The sequence below is a fragment of the Helianthus annuus genome, chromosome 5 (genome assembly GCF_002127325.2).
Source record: "Helianthus annuus cultivar XRQ/B chromosome 5, HanXRQr2.0-SUNRISE, whole genome shotgun sequence".
Classification (NCBI taxonomy): Eukaryota; Viridiplantae; Streptophyta; class Magnoliopsida; order Asterales; family Asteraceae; genus Helianthus; species Helianthus annuus.
Window position 1 is genome coordinate 168,723,134 of NC_035437.2, and position 23,420 is coordinate 168,746,553.

General features: G+C 36.8%; 1 protein-coding gene across 1 annotated transcript; it reads left to right on the top strand.

The window, feature by feature from the left end:
• Positions 1-22,617: 22,617 nt before the first annotated feature.
• LOC118492205 lies at positions 22,618-23,127 on the top strand. Its single transcript, XM_035990061.1, has 2 exons — positions 22,618-22,986; positions 23,074-23,127. The coding sequence occupies exons 1-2, from the start codon at positions 22,717-22,719 to the stop codon at positions 23,125-23,127; spliced, it is 324 nt and encodes a 107-aa protein (XP_035845954.1). The 5' UTR covers positions 22,618-22,716.
• The last annotated feature ends 293 nt before the right edge of the window (positions 23,128-23,420 follow it).

The window sequence follows — 23,420 nt, forward strand, 5'->3', positions numbered from 1 at the left end:
TCGAGAGAACATGTAATATGTGACGACTTATGTGATTATAATTGTTTATTAGTATGGGTTAATGAACACATTAATTATTGTCACAAAATAGTTGTTATGGATTCTCCCGAGCAATCTGATTCGCCTAGTGCCGCGCCCCGATGATTCCGCTATCGGTTGGGGTGTGACAGCCACGTCCCCACCCCATGGGCGTTTTTCAGCGTGATTTTCAAAAAAGGTCCCAAACGTGTTTTAAATCACGCCAAAATTGCACAAGTTTTGATATTTGACCGTTTTCAAACGGTAAAAAACATTTAATAATTTTAATTTTTTTTAAATTCCCATTTTAATCTATATATACTCCACTTTTCATCCAACTTTTTATAAAAAAATCCCACTTTCTATCTATCTTTCTCTCTACTTCTTCCAACTTTTATAAACTTATTTACCATGCATCCATTCCGACCCCTCGTTTGGTGTTCCGTCAAGACCCGGGAACCCAAATACCACCCAACCGCAACAAAACTTTAACTTTCATGACATGGACCCGAATGTGTTTTCATACACGGCTTACTTGAGCGGCTCTAATCCCTTCATACCACCCACTTACGGCTTTGCCCCACCGGGCGCTTCGCAACCATCCCAAGAACAAGCCGAACCCGAGGTGGATATCGTGCCAGAGACGCAACCCGAACTCGATCGCGAGACATCCAAACGCGGTAGAAGGTCACATAAAAAAAGGACGCGAACCAACCTCGTCGTAAGTATACTTACGTTGTTTGGACGAAGGACGAGGAATACGCGTTACTTCGGGCGTGGGTGAATGTTTCGGAGGACCCCGATGTGAGGAAGTGTTATTAAACTACGCGTCAAATTTATTATTTTTTTAACGTATCGCTTATTTTTTTAATTTTTTGTAGCAAACTTTCAACCCGGTCTAGAATTTTGGAACATGATTCATGAGCTTTTTTTAGTACGACGGGAAAATGTGAACATCGTGACAAAGATTCTATCTCTAGCAAATGGACTGATATCAACAACAAGTGTCACCAATTCCAAGAAGTTTATCAACGAAACTACGATAATCGGCCGAGCGGAGGAGGTGACGTCGATGTTTTAACGAGGGCTATGGATGAGTACGAGAAAACCAGAGGCGTTTTCACGTACTATAGATGTTGGGAGCTTCTAAGAAAAAGTCCAAAGCGGGCTACCGTACCGACCATGACGTCTAGTAGTAGACGTAAAGCTAAACGGTCGAAAATGTCATCCTCGGTTGACCCGGAAACACCAACTTCCGATGCGCGCACCTTCAATTTAAATGTTGTTGTAGATGATAACGAGGAAGATGAAAAGTTGTCCCGACCGCCTGGTAGAAGAAAAGGTAAAAAAAAAAACCGGGAAAAAACCGGTAGAACCGTCTTCCGATAATCTCGAGTTGAAGGGAGATTTCGAGGAGATGAACCGGCATCTCCAAGACATTTGAGACCTCGGTCACAAGCGTTGGGAGACTATGAAAGAACGAGTCTCCGAAAACAAAAAGTTTAACGAGATGCAAGCGGCAAGGCAAACGGAAAATGACATAGAGTTTTTGTCCAAACCGATCGATCACCTCCAAGGCGACGCGTTGATCGTTGCGCAAATGCACCGCCAAAAACTTCGGGAAAAATACGGCCTTTAGATTATCATCTTTTTTTTATTTTTTTTTAGTAATGTTCCTTTTTTATTTTAATTTGTTTTTTTAAGTTTTGGTTTTTATTTTTTTTTATTTTTAGTATTGTATTTTTTTATTTAATGAAGTATTTTAACTTTTTAATTTAAAAAAATTAATAATTGTGCAATGATGGGTTGGGGCTTTATTGGGCATTATTCCACTACACCCTTTTAGTAAAAACGTCCGATAATGTCCCCTTGGCCCTTGCTGACTGGACTGCCAAATGGCGGAAGGCGCCCAAGGGTAGGGACATTATTCACTAAATCACTATACATAATCTTAGTACCAAATCTTGTTACTTTCCACAAACCATAATGACCAACCATGTAATTAACTCTTCTAAAAAAGACAACCATTTTTAAAGGGTTAATGCATTTTTCATGCAATTAGGAGTACAAACACATGTACTAATGATGCATCTAACGCAATGGTAATCGAGGATGGATTTAAGGTTAGCCTAGGGGTAGCCCCCACCCAATTTTTAATGGTTCTATATTACTGGTGTAAATCTTGTCTATGGCAGTATAGCCTAGTGTCATCTTGATAGTAGGTTAAAGATTATGATCATTAGGTCATGGGTTTGATTCTCACAAGAGGGTTTTACTTCTGAATTGGTGTATAGACATAATTGCTAGTGAAGATGGATATGTTTGGATGGTTTCACTAGTGACACGATAATACTCTAGTGGTCATGATCCAAATTTGCCGTTCAAAAAAAAATCTTGCTAAAAGAGAAACATCTTTTGTACAACCTCTGCAACTATCCAAATTTAGTTGAAATCAAAATCAAAATTGAACTCGGAGCTCATTCACTGAAATCAATTTCAACTCAGAGATCCAAATCCAATCGAAGATTGTAACTCACAGGTCTGAATGTCCGATATTGTAGGCCGGCTACTCAATTACTAAATCAAAACTGTTGATTTGTTAGTGTAAATTGTTGGTTCGATATATTGATCTTTTGGAAGAAATTCACAACTAAAACGAAATCAATTATTTGTCTCGGTTCTCATGATAACATATAGAATAGGGTGATTTCAAAGTTCCATAATCAAAATTTTCTTTGTGGTGAATATGTTTGACTACCTCAATTCCATATGTTTTTTTTACTTTTGGATAAATTATTAAAGGATTTCACTAGTAATTAATTAACCAACATAGTCTAGTAATTGGTTTTGTACTTTTCTTAGTTTCGAAAAAATGAACTAATCAACTATTATTCTTTGAATTTTACAATAAATCATAAACCAACAGTGTATTGCTTGTATTGTGATGTTTGGGGCTCTCCGTCTATTTTATCTTGTGATGGCCATCGTTATTTCATGTTTTGTGTTGATCATTTTCGCGTTACATGTGGATTTTTCCTTTAACACAAAAATCTGATGTTTACAATACATTGACAAACTTTGTTCAAATTGTTGAACAATAATTTAAAACCAAAGTTAAACCAGCTCAAATGGATTGGGGTTGCAAATTTTAACCTTTAACTAGCCTTTTCGCCTCTCTTGGTATCATTGATTCATTCACAAATTATCATGTTTTCACACAAGTGTGCAACATGGTTTAATTGAACGTCACCATCTCGACTTAGTTGAAACCGGTCTTACCTTTTTTGCTCAATCTAGTGATCCTAAGTTTTTGGCACTTTGGCGTTGATACCGTTGTATGTCTCACTAATAACATGCCCTCTCGGATATTCTTCAACAAATCTCCTTTTAAATATTTCATTTGTCATTCTGCGGACTACTCCTTCCTTCAAATTTTTGGTTCTCAATGTTTTCCTCATCTTTGACTATACACGTGTCACAAGATGGATTTTCGCTATACATCATGCATCTTCTTGGATATAGTCTCGCACATCATGGCTATAGTGTAACATTTCAAAAACGGATTTGGTAATTAAACCAAATTAACTAGGGATGAGCGGGTAAAATTACCTTAGTGGTAAAAGTTAACCCAATAACATTAGGATTTAATGTTAAATAAAAGATAAATGAATGCTTTTTAGAAAATAAAGCTTATAAAAGGCCCGGGCTATCGAGACTTAATTTAAGTCGGGTTGTAACATCCCCCAACTTAGTAAATCGAATTATCATGTTCGTTTAATTATTGACATGAAGTATATAACTAGGAATATTAACCTAGTTAACATTGTTGGTTATTGATGATGGTTAAGTGCATATTAAGCAAACAAAATAACAAACCAAGCCTTAGAGGCTAAATTGGAACATGTTTGAAAGTGACAAGTTTAAAAGCTGAAAACACACATAGAGAGTGTGTGTGTGGAACGAGATGGAGAGAAAGAGAGAAGAATCTTCTCTTTAGCCCTAATTCACAAAATTGGTGAGATATAAGGTGAAATTCAAGTGATTTCCCTTACATGTTTAGAGATTTTGACCTTCTAGCATCATCTAAACCTAAGGTATGTGGTAGATTTACATATAATGAATTTTGATGTAAGTGAGTTTTGATGATAAGATGAAATTGATATCTAAATTTTGTTTAGAATCATGATATGAATGGAAATATATGTAGAAATCATGTTCATGGTTGTTCTAGGTTAAAACCCTCATAAGAGGTTAAGGGGGTTTTGACATGATTATGGATTTTCGGCCTGTTATGGTTGAATTATAGATGCTAGTCATTGAACCGAAAATCATGATGATTGAATGTCGATAAATGACTAGAAATGTGTTATCTAGTGAATACATGGTAAATTGCTAGGATGTAGGCACATTGGGTGAGGAATAAAAGTAGTGCCCACCAAGTGTGTGATAAAATGGCTAAGTGAGTTTTAACAAATTGTTTGTGAATTTATACATGTCAATTGGCACTTTCACTTTTTAAAAAGTCAAACTAACCTAAAATAGAATGGAAAGAAAAATTAGATGTAAAATTTCATACGGTGTGATGGTCATGATATTCAGTGGCTAATCTAATCATCTTGTGAATATTATGTGATAGGTTGACACTTTACAAGTGTAACACCTCGAATTTTTGTGTCCAATAATGTGTTAACACGTGTCATTAGTTTACACGTGGCATTGACATTAAATAAAGGACTAATCTTGACAACTCTTGAAAGTATATAAATTCGAGGGTTATAAATGTCAAACAAGGGTAAATATACTGTATAGTAACCCTAAGTGATGCTTGTACCTTCAAACGAATAAATCATGAATCGTACGAAAGCGAAACGCGGAAGAAAGTGAGAGATTACAAGCTACAGGGGTTAACTGTGTCAACATGTTTAATTATACCTCTGAGTGACCCTTTAACACTCCCGAGGCTTTGTAATAGTGTTATACGCTCACTAGAATATACTGTATAAATTCCTCGAAGTTCCGTTTTAAAACAAGAAAGTTATGATCAAATTCGTATGAGAAGGGTTAAAAGCGTCAACAATGAAAGTTAAGGCTTTCAGAATAATTAATAAACTAACCGGGGACTTAACAATGCGGGTAAGTAACACGAGGTCCTTAGTTGTAATTAACCGAGGGCCAAACCGCAAAGTTACCCCTTCAAACCCGAAAGGTCAGGTTAATAATTACGAAAGATTTTGTTATTAATTACCAGGATTTCGTCATCATTGCAAAAGATTTAAAAAATCTGAAAAACAGACCTCTCGCGACCCGCGGGTTAAGTTTTGGGTTAAGTGAAGGCGGGCCGCGAGCCTTCTAATATACGCGCCTGATTTTTAAACTTCAGGCGTCCCGCGTTAAAGTTTGCCTAATCTCCCATGCGGGCCGCGTGGGACGCCCAGATGCAGAAACCTTGGATTTTTATGCCTTTTGAGCTAGTGAACGATCAAACCATCAATAAATGAGGCATGGGCGCCCCCCTACTCGACCCATAACTCTCTAGGACACCTGCCATTCATCCATGGTCACTTGTAGACCAATGTGTGATGATCTTGGACCTTGTCTTGCACTATAAATAAGCACATTGTGTACATAAGTTCATCACAACTCAAAAACACTTCTCTGGTCACTTCAAAAGCTCCCAAGTGTTCTTCTTTGTTCTCTAAGCAAGCCTAAGCTTCTGTAAGTCGTTTAGATCCCTTGTGGTTCAATTTTACTTAGTAATATAGCTAAAAATCAAACCATCGTAACTACGGTTTGACTCCAAAATAAATCCGTAATGGCTCAGTCTTATGACGGATCAAAAGTAGTTATGAGTTGGTATTCATGTGGGTAATAAACCCCTAAAAGGGTTCTCTCTGATCACCACTCTAACCAGTTCAAATGTCGAGTCAAACGAATGCTTAAAAAGTCAACAGAAAGCTATTGTAACGATTCTTGTATAAATTGTAATGCAGATGATATGAAACCTGTTTTGACACTTATAAAACACGATATTAAGCATATAAACTTGTCTAAGCTCGTTTGAATCGGCCATTTGCTATATTGACCCGGTTCGGAGCCGAATGTCGCAAAAGTTTGACTTTTGCTTTGACTTCAGTTCTGACCCGTTTTAGTGAGGTATAGATATGCCTTAGGACTCTCTTAGGACCAGGTTACATGATGGTATAACCCTCTGTGACCGGTTCATTGTTTGTCCGAGTCTTTTACGCATTTCCGTTAATCGCCTAAAAGTTGACCGTAACGGCCTTTTTAAAATAAAACGAGTATTTCGGACGCGTGAACGGACCATAACCTTGCTTACTAAATTATAAGCATGTCCTTAAAGTTTCACGTCAATCCGAGGTTTAGAATGAGAGTTATGCTAAAAAGCGCAATTAAAGTAAACTTTAGTAATAAACGGCGCAATTAGCATAACGCCTATCTAAACCAAGATTTCGTCACCAAAACTTTTACCCACTGTTGTAAAATAATATTTTTGGAATTTTAAAGATTTTTAATAATTTTTACCTTGCTCATAACCTGCGGTTATGGCTACGGTTCGGTAAATACCGAATATGCCCTTTTCGGCCAAAACTTGAGTTCTACAAGGTCTTTTGACCCGATTCCAGTTGCTACTGATTTTAAATAATAAATAAATTTATAAACTGTTCGGGAAACTCATATTTCCTGTAGAACTCGAAAAGCTCTTTAAAAGTCTTTAAAATGACCGAAAAACCCCTACGGAGCGATATATTAACTAAAACTCGTTACGGGCATCACGGAAGGTATCCTACTGATACCACAACCTCTTTAAGGCATATTGACCTAGGAAACAAGCGTAGGACTCTCATGGTTAACCGTTTCGCCTATTGCGCGCACGGTTCGGCTTATGGAACTAGTTTTCATAAACTAGCCGATATAGGTCAAACCATATTATTTTGACCCTAAAATCCAGAGTGTGAACTTTAAACCCATATATAACAAGTCTCTGAACTTGTTGGGTCAGAATCACACTCCATTCTCGGTTTCCGCCTTTTCGCGCGGTTAAACCATATCTATCTTTTGAAACCAACCGGTCTAGGCTACGGCTAATATAAAGACCCGTTAGGATTCTAATAGGTTAAATAAAACCTTCGTTCCAGAATAGGAGCCCCAGTAAAAGCTATCTGTGACGTAATCCATTAAGGAATATACTTGCAAAGGTAAATACTTTTAACTTATTTTCCCTTATACGGGCTTGGGTTACGGTATATTAATACCGCTTGATTGAGCATCATATCTTCCATCGCTTAGGTGGTTAATTGAATAATGTGATCGGCTCATTTAAACAGTCTTGTTTCTTAAAAGCCTTTGGGGGGTTAATGACCGTTGTCCCGGATATCCTTGGCATCATTTTACGAAATGGCCACGACCTCGACATCCCGGTGTAGGCGTGCACCCGGTATATTATGTCGACATTATTATTATTAAAAGACGTAGCCGTTGGTTTTTACACTACGGTTTTACGCAATGTGGTGTGTCTATTAATCTTTAACCCGGACAGGATCCCGGGCTACTGAACGCATAAAAGGACTTGTAATTCGTTCACAAGATTTTAATAATTTTCCCAAGTTATAAAAGAGTTTGTGCCTCGTGCATTCAAATCAATTTTAATAAACATTTTCAAATGTGTCAGTTGAACGTATTTACCAGTGTAAACTGACGTATTTTCCCCAAAAGATTAAGTGCAGGTACTACACGAAATTTGGCTGGTAATAGCTTCCTAGCATCCCGAATAGTCTCGCAAACTTGATGCTGTATCTGATTGAACAATACTTTACTATTATTTATGATCCCCTGTGGAAACAATTCGACTTCTGTAATACATTTGATATTACATTCAAAGGTTGAATTATATTTATCTTTATGCTTCCGCTGTGCATTCATATAATTGTGTGGTTTGACTATATTGTTGCCAACTACGTCACGGTAATCCCCCACCGGGCCCACCGGTGAGACACGTGGAAATCGGGGTGTGACAACAAGCTAGGTGAGAGCTTGGAAAGAAATGAGTCAAATGGGTCAAAGGCGCGAGGAAACTCAAATGGACGCAAAGTATGTAAAGCTTACACCTCCTAGAATAAAACCACTACCTGTGTGATGGAAAGTGTTTTTGTTAATAAACAAAGAATTGTATAGATGAGACTCTATGATGTAAGTCATAATGGGTCAAACGGATAAGGTTGTAAGAATTCATATGCTTGTGATAAACAAAGAATTTAAGAAATAAGACCATAGGGTGTAAATCACAATGGTTCAAAAAAGGGTAAAAATGGTATTGAATCGCCTTTGGTAACAATAAAAGCATGTTAAGACAAGATCCTATGGTGTAAGCCATAACGGGTCAAACGGGTCAAAATGGTGTTAAATCATTTTTGGTAACAAAACAATATTTTGATAGGACGAGACTTATGGTATAGACCATAATAGGTCAAATGGGCAAAATGGTAAGTAATCACATATTGATGATTAAACAAAGAATTTAGAAACAAGACCCTATGTTGTAAACCCTGAAACTTATATACGGGTTGTATAGTATTATACGGCCCGTATACAGATCTTAAAAGCCCAAAAATCTGATCAAACCTCACACCACATTTGGCTGTATAACATTATATTGCTCGTATACAATTGTATATGGCTCGTATAAGGTTATACGTTACATATAAAACAAAAAAAAAGATTCCACTGAATTTATTTCTGTACAAAAACATTCTATACGGGCCGTATAAAGTTATATGGTACATATACACTACAGATGTGGAAATAAAATTATGGGGGGTGTGTATAGAATCAGCCTAAATAAATTGACTTGAATATAGATGTTTCTGTCATGTGTTAAAAGGTTTATTTTGCAGAACCTTTTTTGTAATAAGAGACGTAAATTTGCTTTTTTAATTGAGTTAACTTTAAACAAACTTTTCAAACTACAAGTAGCATAAAAAAATAGAACATATAGATAAAAATTCCAAGATTCGGTGACTGGAACGGGTTAAATTCAAAGGAACGTTTAATAATTGGCGTCGAGTCCACTGGCTCTTGTTTGATGCATCGAATTTATACAATGAAATATTAGGTGTATAATAACTTTTATATTAAATAATAACCCACGTTTTGCTTGAGATGTAAGCGTGGAAATCAATATACTTGTAAAATTAATTTTAAATTGCTTGAGATGTAAAGCGTGGAAATCAATATACTTATAAAATTAATTTTAAAAACAATTACACATGGAGTTCTTGTATTATGTTAATATTGCGTTGCAGGTGGAAACATTTAGGGGGCCTTTAGTTCGCAGGATTTTAATGAAATTTTAGGGAATTGGAATTTGAATTTCATCTCTTAGAATATTTGGTTTACAGAATTTGATGAAATTAAAATCTCAATTCCAATCTTCATGTGTTTGGTTGATAATGGAATTGGAATTGAAATTAGGCATGAATTCCTTCAAATTCCTATAACCAAAGGAATTCAAAATCCTTCCTATATGTGAAGGAATTAAAGTAAATTCATTGGAATCTTCGACCGTTTCGACGCGCACTGTTTCAACCCGTACCGTTTCGACGCGAACAATTTCGACATGAACAGTTTCGACCCGTAACGCTTCGACGCGAACGGTTTCAAGTCGTACCGTTTCGACCCGAATCGTTTCGACGCCGTTTCGACCCGTAGCGTTTCGAATCGAACCGTTTCGACGCGTACCGTTTCGACGCGAACCGTTTCGACCCGTACCGTTTTGACCCGAACTAGTAGTGGTTGTGGGTGTCTGGGTGATGGAATGTTTAAATTCCAAATCCAATTCCTTCAAATTCTAATTCCTATACAAATTCCAATTCCAATTCCAAATCATTCCGCGAACCAAACGCCCCCTTAGGGATTTTTAAATCGAGCCCTCCTTGTAACAATTTGGAACTATAGATCTCGAAATTTGTTGAGTGGTGGTTTGTGTATATGAATTGAGAGACATCACAATCGACAGATTGAGGGAATTAGGGGCATAAGCTGGTTTCTTTCATGTATAAGAAAAACATAAACTGGTTGCTGAAGTTGTGTGTAAAAAACCAAGGGGAACACAGAGGGAATCGAGAGGGTGGAGTATCATTGGGGCTATGGTTTGTTGGTGCTACAATCTTTGAAGATGGATGGCGTTGAGTAGAGTTGGAGATGTTGAGTTGAATTTTGTTCGTGTCGTGACAACCAGAATAATAGGAGGGGGTTTGGGTTTTAGCTAGGGGTGTCAATCGTATCGGGTTGATAGGTTGGCGGGTTGAAGTGTTCAACCCGACCCCATAATAGAATTCATTTATATTCAGTCATATATGAACGGGGTCTATACTGAATCAAGATGATGAAAGGAGAGAGACGAGCTATGATGACAAGTGTGGATCTTTGGCACATACGACTAGGTCATGCATCCGATTCATTTATATGAACGAGGTCTATACTGCACGGAAGGTGAATATGGGAAAAATGGTGGATCTTGAAGACGAGTGGATTATAGACTTAAGAGCCACCGAGCATATAACACACAAAATCCATTGGCTAGAAGATAGAATGGTGTGTTTTGTTGAAATACCCGTCACAGTACCCAATGGAGAATTGATACCTGTTGAAGGAAAGGGGAGTTGTACCCTGCCTAATGGAACTAAAATCAAGGGAGTTTTACATGTCCCCAAGTTTAAATGTAACCTTCTGTCGGTGAGCCGTTTGTTAAAAGATCTTCACTATGCATTAACGTTTTCCCTGATTTTTGCGTAATGCAAGATTAGAGTTCAAATGTGAACGAGGTCTATACTGAATCAAGATGATGAAAGGAGAGAGACGAGCTATGATGACAAGTGTGGATGTTTGGCACATACGACTAGGTCATGCATCCGATTCAAAACTTTGGTATGTTGATTTTTTGAAAGATTCCTTGAAAAATAAAGATGATTTTTGTGATTCTTGCATTAAGGCAAAACAAAAAAGATCACATTTTCCTGTTAGTTCAATAAAAACTCATGATTGTTTTGAATTAATTCATTGTGACATATAGGGTCAATATCGCACGTTAATTATCTCTCTCCCATGCCAATTATTTTTTGACAATAGTCGATGACTACAGTAGGGTTGTTTGGTCTTCCTACTAAAACATAAAAACCAGGAAAGCATTTGTTTGGTCGAATTTCAAAATGGTAAAAAATCTATTTTGCAAGAATATTAAAAGAATTAGGTGTGACAATGGAGAGGAATTTGTCTCAAATCAAATGCAAAACTTTTATGCAAGTGAAGGAATCTTGTTAGAAATAACTTGTCCATACACCCCTCAACAAAACAGGGTAGTGGAATGTAAGCATAGGCATCACCTAGAGACTGAACGCGCGTTCACGTTTGAAGCTAATTTACCGACAAAACTCTGGGGAGAATGTGTTTTAATGGCTGCCTATATTATAAATCGGTTGCCGTAAGACGTTATTGGTAATAAAACCCCCATGATAATAATATCGTTATCTTGGGAAATGGAGCCTTGATAATAATATCATTATCTCCGTTAACACTATGGCTGAAATCGTTTCTACGATTACGTTTGCTACTCACAGCTTTATTGTTTTCTATAGGCACAAGGATTCTAACAGCTTCGATAATTAAGGATATTGCGTCAGCTATTCCCTGAGCTACTGTATATTCTATGGCACTTTTATCCAAAGAGTTTTGATGATTGTTCTAGACGGATTGATTTACTTCATTCGACGTCTGTATAATAAACATATTCCAAATATTAATATCACAGAATAAGTAATAAAATAATTAAAATATCATGAATCATGATTAGTCAGAGCATATTGTCAAAATGTCAATTATTGCGACTTCTACTCTTTTTATATATTATGCTTCGTATATCTTACATACACTACCACACACACACATATTAGTTTTTTTCCTATACAAAAACACAGAAAATACATTATATATATATATATATATTATAAGGTTAGTTTCATCTTCAAAAGTGGCGTTCTCTCTCGTCGTATTTCCAGACAAGATTCTCTCCCATGGTTCGGATCCGATTTCATGTGTCCATCAGCTCCTCTCCATAGTGGCGAAGTTCTGCCACATTCTCATGGTTCATTGGGGGATATGCTCGGGGTTCAGGTTGGTAGTTTGGGTAAAATGGAAAAGGATCATTTATTACATTTATTAGGTTTTGAAATGCCCAGTCATTGGTCCACCATTCTTCAATTGGGTTTGGAAGTGGTTGTTGTGGTATGATTGGTTTAGGATTTATGGGTTCTGGGTTCATTGGTATTGGTGAGTAAGGTGGCGTATTCAGATTGATTTCATCAGTTATTGGCATGAACATTTCACAATTGGCCAGGCGTTGGTCTAATTCTTCCCATGTCAGTGGCATGGGTGCTGAGTTTGAACTTTCGCCCACGGTTGGTTTTCCGGTTGGTTCTCTGGTTCATTTGGTTTTTGTTGCTGTTGGGGTTTTCTTCTTTCTTTTGTCCCTTTTAACTTTCCAATCCAATCTCCTCTTTTTAGGAGGTGCTTTTTCTAATGGCTAAGCCTGAAATATCATTGGTTCATCTTTGTCTGCTTCATACTCGGTTTGTATACCGGTTTGATCTTCGGTAGTGTCCATATCTGAATTGTTAATAGATATGTTCTGAAAAGCATCGGAAAACTCTCTATCGTTCATACTGACTACTAATTTTAAGTATTCTTACAAAACTTAATTAGCTTAAACCAGTGGCTCTGATACCACCTTCTATCACAGCCCCCGACCTCACCCTAGGCGGGAGCCGTGAGCAGATACAAGTGGTACCGGTGTTTATTAAAATTATCGCAGTGGAATTTTCATCAGGATCGGGTATCAGGAAAAATATCAGAGTTTTCAAAACGCCGTAGTTTTCATTTCATAAACAGTGAGATGCAACCCATATTTACATAAAAGATTTTTAGAGGGACAAACCCTTGATTACAAAACACGTTTTATTCAGGTTTACATAGCCACTTATTTAAGCTTGAGTGCATCATATCACTTTTTCTTCTCTTCACATTAAATCACCCTGAAACGCGTTTTAAAACATTTGATCAGCGAAAAATACTGGTGAGTTCATTCAATTTATACCAAACACATTGTTATAATTACAGCATTAAGGTTTTTACATTTGTTTATATCTTCCAATTACTCAAATCAGTAATTGTAACTCGGTGGCAGTTCCTGTGACTATGGTCATATTACTATTGGCCCTCAATTGTCCAATAGCAAAGCTTATCAAGTCGTGTATACAAAACCCCACATACTGGCAGTAATTTCAGAATACAAAAACCTAAGCACTGTAAATGTGATTTGTCAGTTACTGGTTGATGTGATTTTGGCATTCTTGATGTTGTGTTTTATCAGTTACTGTTTTATCAGTTACTGGTTTCATCACAATGTGTTTTATCAGTTACTGGTTGATATAATTTTGGCATTCTTGATGTTGTGTTTTATCAATTACTGGTTTCAACACAATGTGTTATACCAGTTATGATTCATGAATGGCATGTTCTTTTGTATTTTGGGTTCTTCACGATGTGTGATAGTGTATATAACACACCAGATGTAAACATTTTATAACTGATCACTTTTTGAACACACTAATGGTACATCTACTATCTAACATATTTGTGTCCTTTGCAAATAAACAATTTAGATCCTTTATATTAAAATACATACTCAGTTTGCCCAACAACCATAAAAAAGGAATGCAAACAAAGAAATATAACATAAAACACACTACTTTGAACGTCCAGAGAAAAAATAAAACAATTAACAACCACACCAATCAGTGTCTTCGTCTTCAACACAACCCAGTGTCTTCGTCTTAAGCACACTGTCATCATCAACCCTAAAATGGTAAAACACATCAACCTTAAAATGGTAAAACACATCAACCTTTATAACACAACATACTCAGGTGTCATTTTAAAACACACTGTTATCATCAACCTTAACAACTAAAGTTAGCAATCAAACCAACAATCAACTAAAACTGTAATAAAATGTCCGCACACAACTTATTTACGCATCACAAACTACAACATCAATAGCACAAGTTACAATAAAACACATAACTCTAATGGTGAATACAATTCAATTCCTATTCTAAGTGACATTATGCATAATATTCCTATTGTATAGATTATGAAACAAAGAAAACAGAAAACTAGGGTTTATAAACTTAAAATCAAACAACTCACCCAATCGTTCTAGAGAACGGAGTAGACGGAACCTTCCTCTCCCTCTGTCTCCTCTGCATCACCGGCGTTACTTTCGTCGATGATTCAGTCACCGGCGGTGCGTTCGCCGACGAATCAGTCACCGTCCGATCAACTTCTTCAACCACCGTCGTATCACCACCATCCAAACTAACCGCATGACTAACACTCGTAACCGCCTCAGACTCTCCGTCACCAGAACCAATTATACGATTAGAAACAATCGCTGTTGGAATATTATTCTGATCGGAAGTTGTAGGCGCCAGTATATTAATATTAAAGAGAGAGGGGAAATCTTGAGGTTTTTAGAGGTGGGTTTAGAGAGGGAGGGGAAATCACGTAAAATGAGGGATTGGTTATTGATATGACGGTTTCTTGACTGATTTAAAACACGTCCAATTACCAAAATACCCTTACTATATAAAAAGTCTCTTATTATATAACACAGATTTTACGAAAATGCCATCCATTTGATCTAAGCCATTAAACACACTCATCTGATGGCCCAGATCGCTTCTTACACTTTCTAGAAAAAACACCCTTTACGCAGGATCCCCACTATATATATATATATATATATATATATATATATAGGTGAATTATTTCTGTAACACACTTTATTTTCTATAACAGGTATTATTTATGTAACAAAAAAACGTAACATGAATTTTTTGCTTCGATTGTTACATTTCTAATACCCGGTTACGTAGTGTTACATAAAAAATACCAGATTTTGAAGGTTCAAAACTTCAAATAATCAAAATTAAGTATGTTTTTATCTATTAACTCCCAACTAATCTAATAACATAAACACCATAAACACCAAAATAAAGAATGACCAGATCTACTTTGCTTTCCTTCTTGTGCCATTTCAATCTACCATAAACATCAAAATAAATCAATCAAGAAAATGATACAAAATTAAAATTTTAACAAATATGTATAAGAAAACTGGATCTGTTAAACAATATCTTCTTAAACCTTAAAGCATATTTGATCTTCATCATCAGCTTGCTTTGGTTCAGATCTGAAACCTAAACAATGACCAGTTCTACTTTGCTTTGTTTTTTTCAGATCTGAAACCCACTTGTTCGGATTTGGTTCAAATTTGTGTGTGAAAAGATCTGAAATCTGGTTTACTCATATCATTGACCACTACCACTGATTTGCTCAGATCTAAAACACGAACTTACATCAACATGGTGGGTGTTTTGGTTGAGAGGAGAGAAGGGTGTTTTGATGTGTGCTCTTGTAACTTGTAGAAAGAGAAAAGGTACATATCAAATCTTTTACAAGGTGGTATGATGAATAAGATGAAGAGGGATAAAGATAATGAATGAAAGAGAGAAAATAGTAGAAAGATATGAAGAGAAATGGGTGAGAGATGTGTGAGAGAAAGAGCTTTGAAAATGAAAAAAGATTGTCAGATGAAAATTATTAAAGTGAAAATGATCTCAAGGGTGAAGTTACTATAACACCCTTTGAGAAGTCTATAACATAACGTAGGTGGCATCATATTGACCACAAATTGAAATTCATGAGTTTTTTTTAACTCAACAAGGATTTCTTCCTAGACATGACCTCTCTCTCTATACATATATATGTATGTATATATATGTATATATATATGTAGGGGAAGGATGTATAGAAAACTTATTTGTACTAAGAAAACCTAGGAAACCCAATCTATAACCATTGATCAAGATCATCCAATGGCTCATAAAATTTGAAGCCTTTTTGAATTACATTAGATAGAGTGATAAAGTCAACAAAGGTACTTCAAGGGCATATAGGTAAAATTAACTATGATATTATTACATTTTCAGATTGATTAGACATGCATGATATGAAAGGAAAGAGGCACGCGGTTACCTATAACAAATACTCCCCAACTCATTTCAAAAGTCACATACAACCCTTTCTCTCTTTCTCTCTCAGACCTTACATCTACCCTCAAAACCCACCGCTGGAGAAGAAAGAAACCGGAGAGGAAAGAAGCCAGAGAAGAAAGAAGCCGGAAAAGAAAGAAGTCGGAGAAGAACTATAAGCCGGAGAAGAAATACAAGATAAAAAGGTGCGGCGGTGAATCATACAAGCCGGAGAAGAAGGTGCGGCTGAGAATCATACAAGCCGGATAAGAAGGTGCCGGAGAAGAAGTTGCCGGAGAAGAAGGTGCGGCTGAGAAGGTACGACGGTGAATCGAAATCGTCGGAAAAGAAGGTGGGGAAACCCACCGGAGAAGAATAGATATGAGATCTTCCTTTCAGTTGTTATCGTCCGGTAAACGTCGCCAGAAATGGAAGAAAGAAAGAACATGCAGAAGCAAGTAAGTTTTGATTCGGTGTTTTATCTTCATATGTTTTTTGAACGCCCGAAATGTAGGTTTAACACATTTTTTTTTGTTTTTTGAACGCCCGAAATGTTGGGTTTTCTGTTTTCTCTGATCGATCGGTGTTTTGGTCCGATCGGGGTGGGGTTTTTGTTTTGAAAGTGTTAATGTTGGTCCGATCGGGGTGGGGTTTTTGTTTTGAAAGTGTTAATGTTGGTCCGATCAGTGATGATTTTGAGTAGAAATTCTCTCGGGTTATTGTTTTGAATGCCACTAGGAAGTGTCTCGGGTTATTTTGAGTAGAAACTACTCGGGTTATTTTTTTTTTGAATTGCCAACTTCCGGCCATGTATAGGTAGTTTTAAGTTACCTGGCGGGAAAAGCGGCTAGTTCAAGAGGTAGGTGTTTGGGTCCGTTTTTTGTTTTGAATGCGACTAGGAAGTGTTAGTGTTGGTTAAAGTTACGTGGCGGTGTATGGGATTGGTGTGTCCGATTTTTGTTTTGGTGGTTAGGCCATGTATGGGATTTACTTGGGATCCATTTGTAACAATAATTTGGTGATTCGGCCATGTATGTGTAGGTTAAAGTTACGTGGCGGGAAGAGCTGCGAGTTCAAGAGTACGCCGGAAGCGGGTCCGGCAAACCAACAAACAATAGGTAAAGCCACTGCTTAAAAGAATTAATATTTATTAGGTTCTGATTCTTTTTTCGAAGCTACAGATATTGACGATTGGGACTCGGACACACCAATCGCAGAAATACAAAAAAGGAGATTTGGTTTGTTCTTTTATATTGACTTTTGTTTTCGTAGGTAGTAAGTTCGGTTGATTAAAACACTTCATAAATTTTTTTATAGGAGCGGTTCCTATTGATGTCAGCAGTGCTACTCCGCCAGCTATGGGGCGAAATGGTACGTATGTTATATTTTGTATATATGATAAGCTAGGGTACTGTAACGTGTGTAACAGTTGTTGTTGTTATTCATTTGCATAGCCAAACATCCAATTGTAGTGGGGAGCAGAAGTGAGCAAAGTCAAAAGCATAGAGGTATGAAAAATTTTATCAAAATTAGGTAACATGTGTTAAACCTATCTTGTTTTTATAGAAAACAAATTAGGTAAACCTGTCTTATTAGGGTTTGATGTGTTAAACATCTATAAAGATATTATCATAACATGTGTTAAACCAGACTTATTTTTATCAAATTAGGTAACAGGTGTTAAACCTATCTTATATTTTTATGAAAAACATATTAGGGTAACATGTGTTACACCTGCCTTGTGTTTTGTCAAAAACAAATTAGGTAAACCTATGATATTAGGGTACAAGTGTAAGGGCTCAAAAGCATATAAATATATTAGCGTAACATGTGTTAAACCTGTCTGATATTAGGGTACAAGTCAACGGACTCAAAAGCATATAAACGTATTAGCGTAACATATTAGTGTAACATGTGTTAAACCTGTCTCAATTTTATAAAATGATGTAACATGTGTGAAACCTCTCTTATTACCATGTGTTAAACCTCTCCTATTAGGTAAACATGTTAGTGTAAGATATGTTACACATGTCTTATTTTTATCAAATAATGTAACATGTGTTAAGCTCTCATATTTTTTCCAAGTTATCTAACAAGTGTTAAACTTGTTTTGTTTTTATAAAAATAGGTAACATATGTTAAACATGACTTTATTTTATCAAAAACATATTAGGTAACCTGTTTTATTTTTATGAAATTAAATAACATGTGTTAGACCTGTTTTATTTGCAGCTACAAAGAGAGTAACAAGATCACAAACTGGTAAGATACCGAAAAAGCGAAAGAAAGTAGACGAAGAAACTGACGATGAATGGGATGAAGAAAGAAAAGAAGCTGAAGCGGAGGTCGAGGGTAGGTTGATGAAAAAGTCGAAGCGTGATCATTGGCCAGGGCTTAGAACGAGTTCATCACCAATCCAACTGGCCTGATGCATTAACGTGCTGTCTTTCGAACAAAGAATGACAGTAAAACAAATAGGATTTGGTCGACTTTTAAAGTTTAAAGTGGATGGCATGCCGGCAAAGTTGGAAAATTATGTGGTTGAAAGATTTAATCCTTCAACAATGGAGATTAATTTGCCGTGTGGGGATATCAAGGTAAATGTTAAAGCAATACATAATTTGTTGGGCATACCTCGTACCGATGTCAACTTAACCTCTCTGCCTAAGCTTGCTGAGATGGATGAGGGTGTTCAAGGATGGAAAAATCGGTTCACGGGAAGATATGTTTCGCCAACAAGAATGGTTAATATGATTGAGTCATCGGATGAAGGGGATAGTTTTAATTTCAGAATGGACTTCCTAATGTGTTTTGTGACAGTCATGATTGACTGCCACAAACAGGGCTGCCTTCATCCATGGATATTAGATCATATCACGGGTGATCTTGATTTTGCAAGTGTTAATTGGTGCCAGTTGGTGTTGGATAAGCTTAAAAAGTGCAAGAATGGTTGGAAAAGCAACGACGCAAATAGGCCATTTACAGGAGCATTGACAGTCCTAATTGTAAGTTTTGGAATGATTTTGCATTTTAAGTACTGATTAATATGTGTAACATGTGTAACACGTGTAACGGGTTTGGTGTGAAATTTTCAGCTGCTTTACGTGGACAGCGTCAGGTGCCGAGGGATGGAAGTGGATTACAGTATTTATCCCATGACATTCCAGACCAAAGAGAAGCTTAAACAAAGGGAGAAGCTGGAGATTAGTAGGGGCGGTTTTGGGTTGGGAAAATTGAAATCTTTAATAGTCTGTAAACATAAGATGGATGATGAACCAACAATACAGGTTTGTAAGGATAAATATCTAAAACCATTGTATAATACTTATGAATGTAAATGTATCGGCTGAGTTTTTAACATCATTAACATTGTGTGGGAAAACAGGAGAGGGCAACGGTGCTTCATACCCTAATAGATGTTGCGGAGAGAACAAAGAGAAAAATAGAAGCCACGTTGGGACGTTTGTGTACTGAGAGCCCAGAGGATGTAGATATGCAGGCGTTAAAAGCTAAGTATCAAACGTTGCTAAATGAAAAGCCTTCATGGTTGAATGATGCGGAAGAGAGGCGTGAAAAGGAAACTGAAGTGATTAATCAAGTTTTAACAGAGTTGAACTTGGAGATGGGTAATATACAAGCTGATGGTTCAACAGGTGAAGGTAACAAAAAAACTTGTTGCTTTGTTAGTTAATTAAATAAGTCGTTGGTGCTATAAATCATGGGTACTATTATTGTTGTTATTATTATTATTATTATTATTATTATTTTTATTATTATTATTATTATTATTATTATTATTATTATTATTATTATTATTATTATTATTGATACACAGATGAAACTATTGTGGAGATTGCAAGTCCAAGTATTACCAGTCCAATTGTTCTAAGCCAATATAGGAAAACAAATGAGAAAGAACGGAAGTTAAAAACTAAGACTAAACGTAGGTGTTACATGTGTACATGTGTTACAGATCTTTGTAACATGTGTTACAAATCAATGTAACATGTGTTACAGATCCTTGTAACATATGTTACATATTTTTGTAACATGTGTTACACGTGTTATACAGTGTATTTAGGTGTAAATCTGAGACTACTGATGTTTTCAGGATGTAATGAGGTCCAACGCAATGAGACTACTGATGTTGAATATGAGAAGACGATAGAGAATGATTACGGAACGAGGAAAGATTTAGTGGAGGAATTTGAGAACGTAGATGTGCCTGATGGCAGTGAAGTTAATGCTGCTGTTGATGCTGATGTTAATGATGATATTGAATCAAGGGATGTAGGTATGTTTGTATTGATACAAAGTGAAAAAAGTGTAAAAGTATATGTAACATGTGTTGATATTAACTAATATTTTTATTTTCTTTTGTGAGAAGGTACGAACGATGATGAGATGGAACGGGAAGAGAGTGATAAGGCAGTGAACAAAGAAGTTCCGGATATTCGTGCAGTTCAAAGTTGTGGTGAAAAGGACACACAGATATCGGACACCAAAGATTTTGGTATGCGTGTTAGAGTAATAAATATCTTTTCTGATGAGACTGTCGGTCTAAGTTAGTCTGGTAAAACAGGTTCATATTAACCATTAGTTTTTTTCTTTTTTTTCTTTTTTTTTAAACAGGCACGGAGGTTGATGAGGATAAACAGGAAGATGCTACGACAGATGCTGATGGTGAAAGGGAGTCATTGATAACGGACAACAAAGATTTGGGTATGTGTAACAACCACGTCAGTTGTTTTAAATTTATTGTGGATAAGCAGGTTGATATTAATAATTTTGTTTCATGTCTTGTAAGAAGGCACAAAGGTAATTAAGGAGAGGCTGGTAGAAAGTGCTAACGTGGTTGGCACAGAAGTTCTGGTGATTGGTGCGGCTTTTCACAAGCTTTTTGAAGTGGAAATAGAATCTAAAGGGAAGCAAACTGATGTACAAGAAAAAGAACAAGTGGAGGAGACATTAAATGCTGAGAGAAAAACAACCCTTGGATTCGTTTGATTACGATGGGCCTAACTGGAGTGTTGGGTTGACCCAACTAGAAGAGATTGGGAGCGAGAACAAGACAGGTATGCATTGATATAATTGACAGTGTATTTAGGGGTCTAAGAACAAGAATGTAACACATGTTGCCATTGATAGTTATTGATGAGGAAGCTCGAACACCGGATGTCCGCACGAGGAGTGAAAGCACGTCTGGTACTTCTTGTTTACCCTTCTTGATTTACATGGTCGTTGCATGTGAGTCACAATTGTATATATATTACACATGTTAGAAGGGTGTATTGTTTTGAAGTATCAATAGAATTGTCAAAAGGATTCCTTCACTGTTACTTCAAAAAAATTACGCACTTGTAACATGTGTTACACATGTAACTCTTATGTTACACATCTAGCCATTAAGTAAATGCTTGTGAACAAAGATATCTCTATGACATGTGTAACATGTGTTACAGATCTATGTGACATGTGTTACATGTGTAACATGTGTTACAGATCTTTGTAACATGTGTTACAAATCCTTGTAACATGTGTTACATATCATTGTTATTTCAAAAAACAAATAGGCAATTCTAAGATGGGTTACACATGTTAGAATTGTCTATTGGTTTACAATAGGAATGCTAATATGTGTTACTTCACCTTCACAGGAATCATACATGAACAAGGGGCCATTGTAATGTCGGCTGAGCCATTGATGGTAGAGCCCGTCACCGTCTTTGATGGGTCGAACTATGTAGAGAACATGGTTTTTTATAAAGAAGAGATAGAGAGAGCGAACAAAGAAAGGATGTTAGCAGAGATGGATGCGAGAAAAAGAAAACTCCCGGATAGAGAGAAAGGGATAACATATGTTAACAAATCTCCTTTCTTCAGACGGGGAGTGGACATTAATGAGGATACAAGTAAGGATGATAATCGTATCTGGGATTACATCCGCAATGATGAAGGGTTAATACATATGTTACATGGGGATTCAAGCCGAAAGGAGACGATGAAAATAAATCTGTAAGTGCTCTAGGCAGATGAAACCAATTATGAAAAGCTACCTTTTTTGTTGTTTTCTATTTTGTGTAACATGCGATAACCCCCATGTCATAGGAGAGAGCGAGGAAAGGCATGGGCGGAGGGCTTTACTAATGAAGAATATAGAGCAAACCCAAGAGCATAGTAAGAAAATTTACATTTGGAATACATAACATTTAGTAACATGGGTAACAAAGTAGGTGTTTTCACTGTGAATTTGGGTTGCAGGGAGCTACTCTACAGGAGCAGTGCATATGTTGAGGCAACTCGAAGAATGTTTAAGACATTGAGCGTAGGGGCCCTAGTGATTGATCGAATTATAGACTGCTAGGCTGAGGTGCTGAACTATGAAGAAAAATTCAAAGCACCAGGGTTGACCAGCCATTTGTTTATGGGGACGAGAGTAGTTGTGAGTTATTTTTTAATAGCCATAAATTGTTTATGTGTGATGAAGCATGATATAATTAATGCCAATTGAATTGTCTTTCAGTTTGAGTGGATGCTGCTTGATCAAGAGATGCACCATGAGAAACGTATGGACAGGTTTAGAAAGAATATGCAAGGCAGAATGTATGGCAACGCAAAGCTGTTTGATCTTAGAAGTTTTGACATGGTGCTGTTTCCGATATTAGAGGCCGGCCACTACTATCTGCTAGTGTTTGAGATGAAAAATCCCGCAATTACGTTGATCGACAATGGTGCAGAAAACTTAACACGTCCAGTCTTCGATAGTGATGTTTACATCAACAAGTCAGTACCATACAAATATGTAAGTACACTATAAAATGTGAATATTCATCAGATTGTACGTAACATGGTATACCAACTCACTATGATCTTTGTTCTATGTTACCAGAAGGAGATGTTTGTACATTACCTGGAAGAGGTAAACCATCCAAGGGGTCGGTGATCAAGGGGTTGGAAATCAAGAGGAAGAAGCTTGATTGGGCCACGAATGGGAACACTACAGACTGCGGTATCTTCTTGATGAGGCACATGGAGAAGTTCAAGGGGGAACCATTTGAAGCTGGGTTTAGTACAAATGGGAGCCGGAAAATGAAGGAGGTGAGAAAGTTGCGGACGAAGTATGCCACTCATATTCTGTTGTCGCCCTCTAACACTTTGAAAGGCAAGATAGAAGCCGCCTCATTTATGGGGGGACGCTGAGTGTGGTAGTGTGGTCTTTTCTACGGGCTTTGGGGA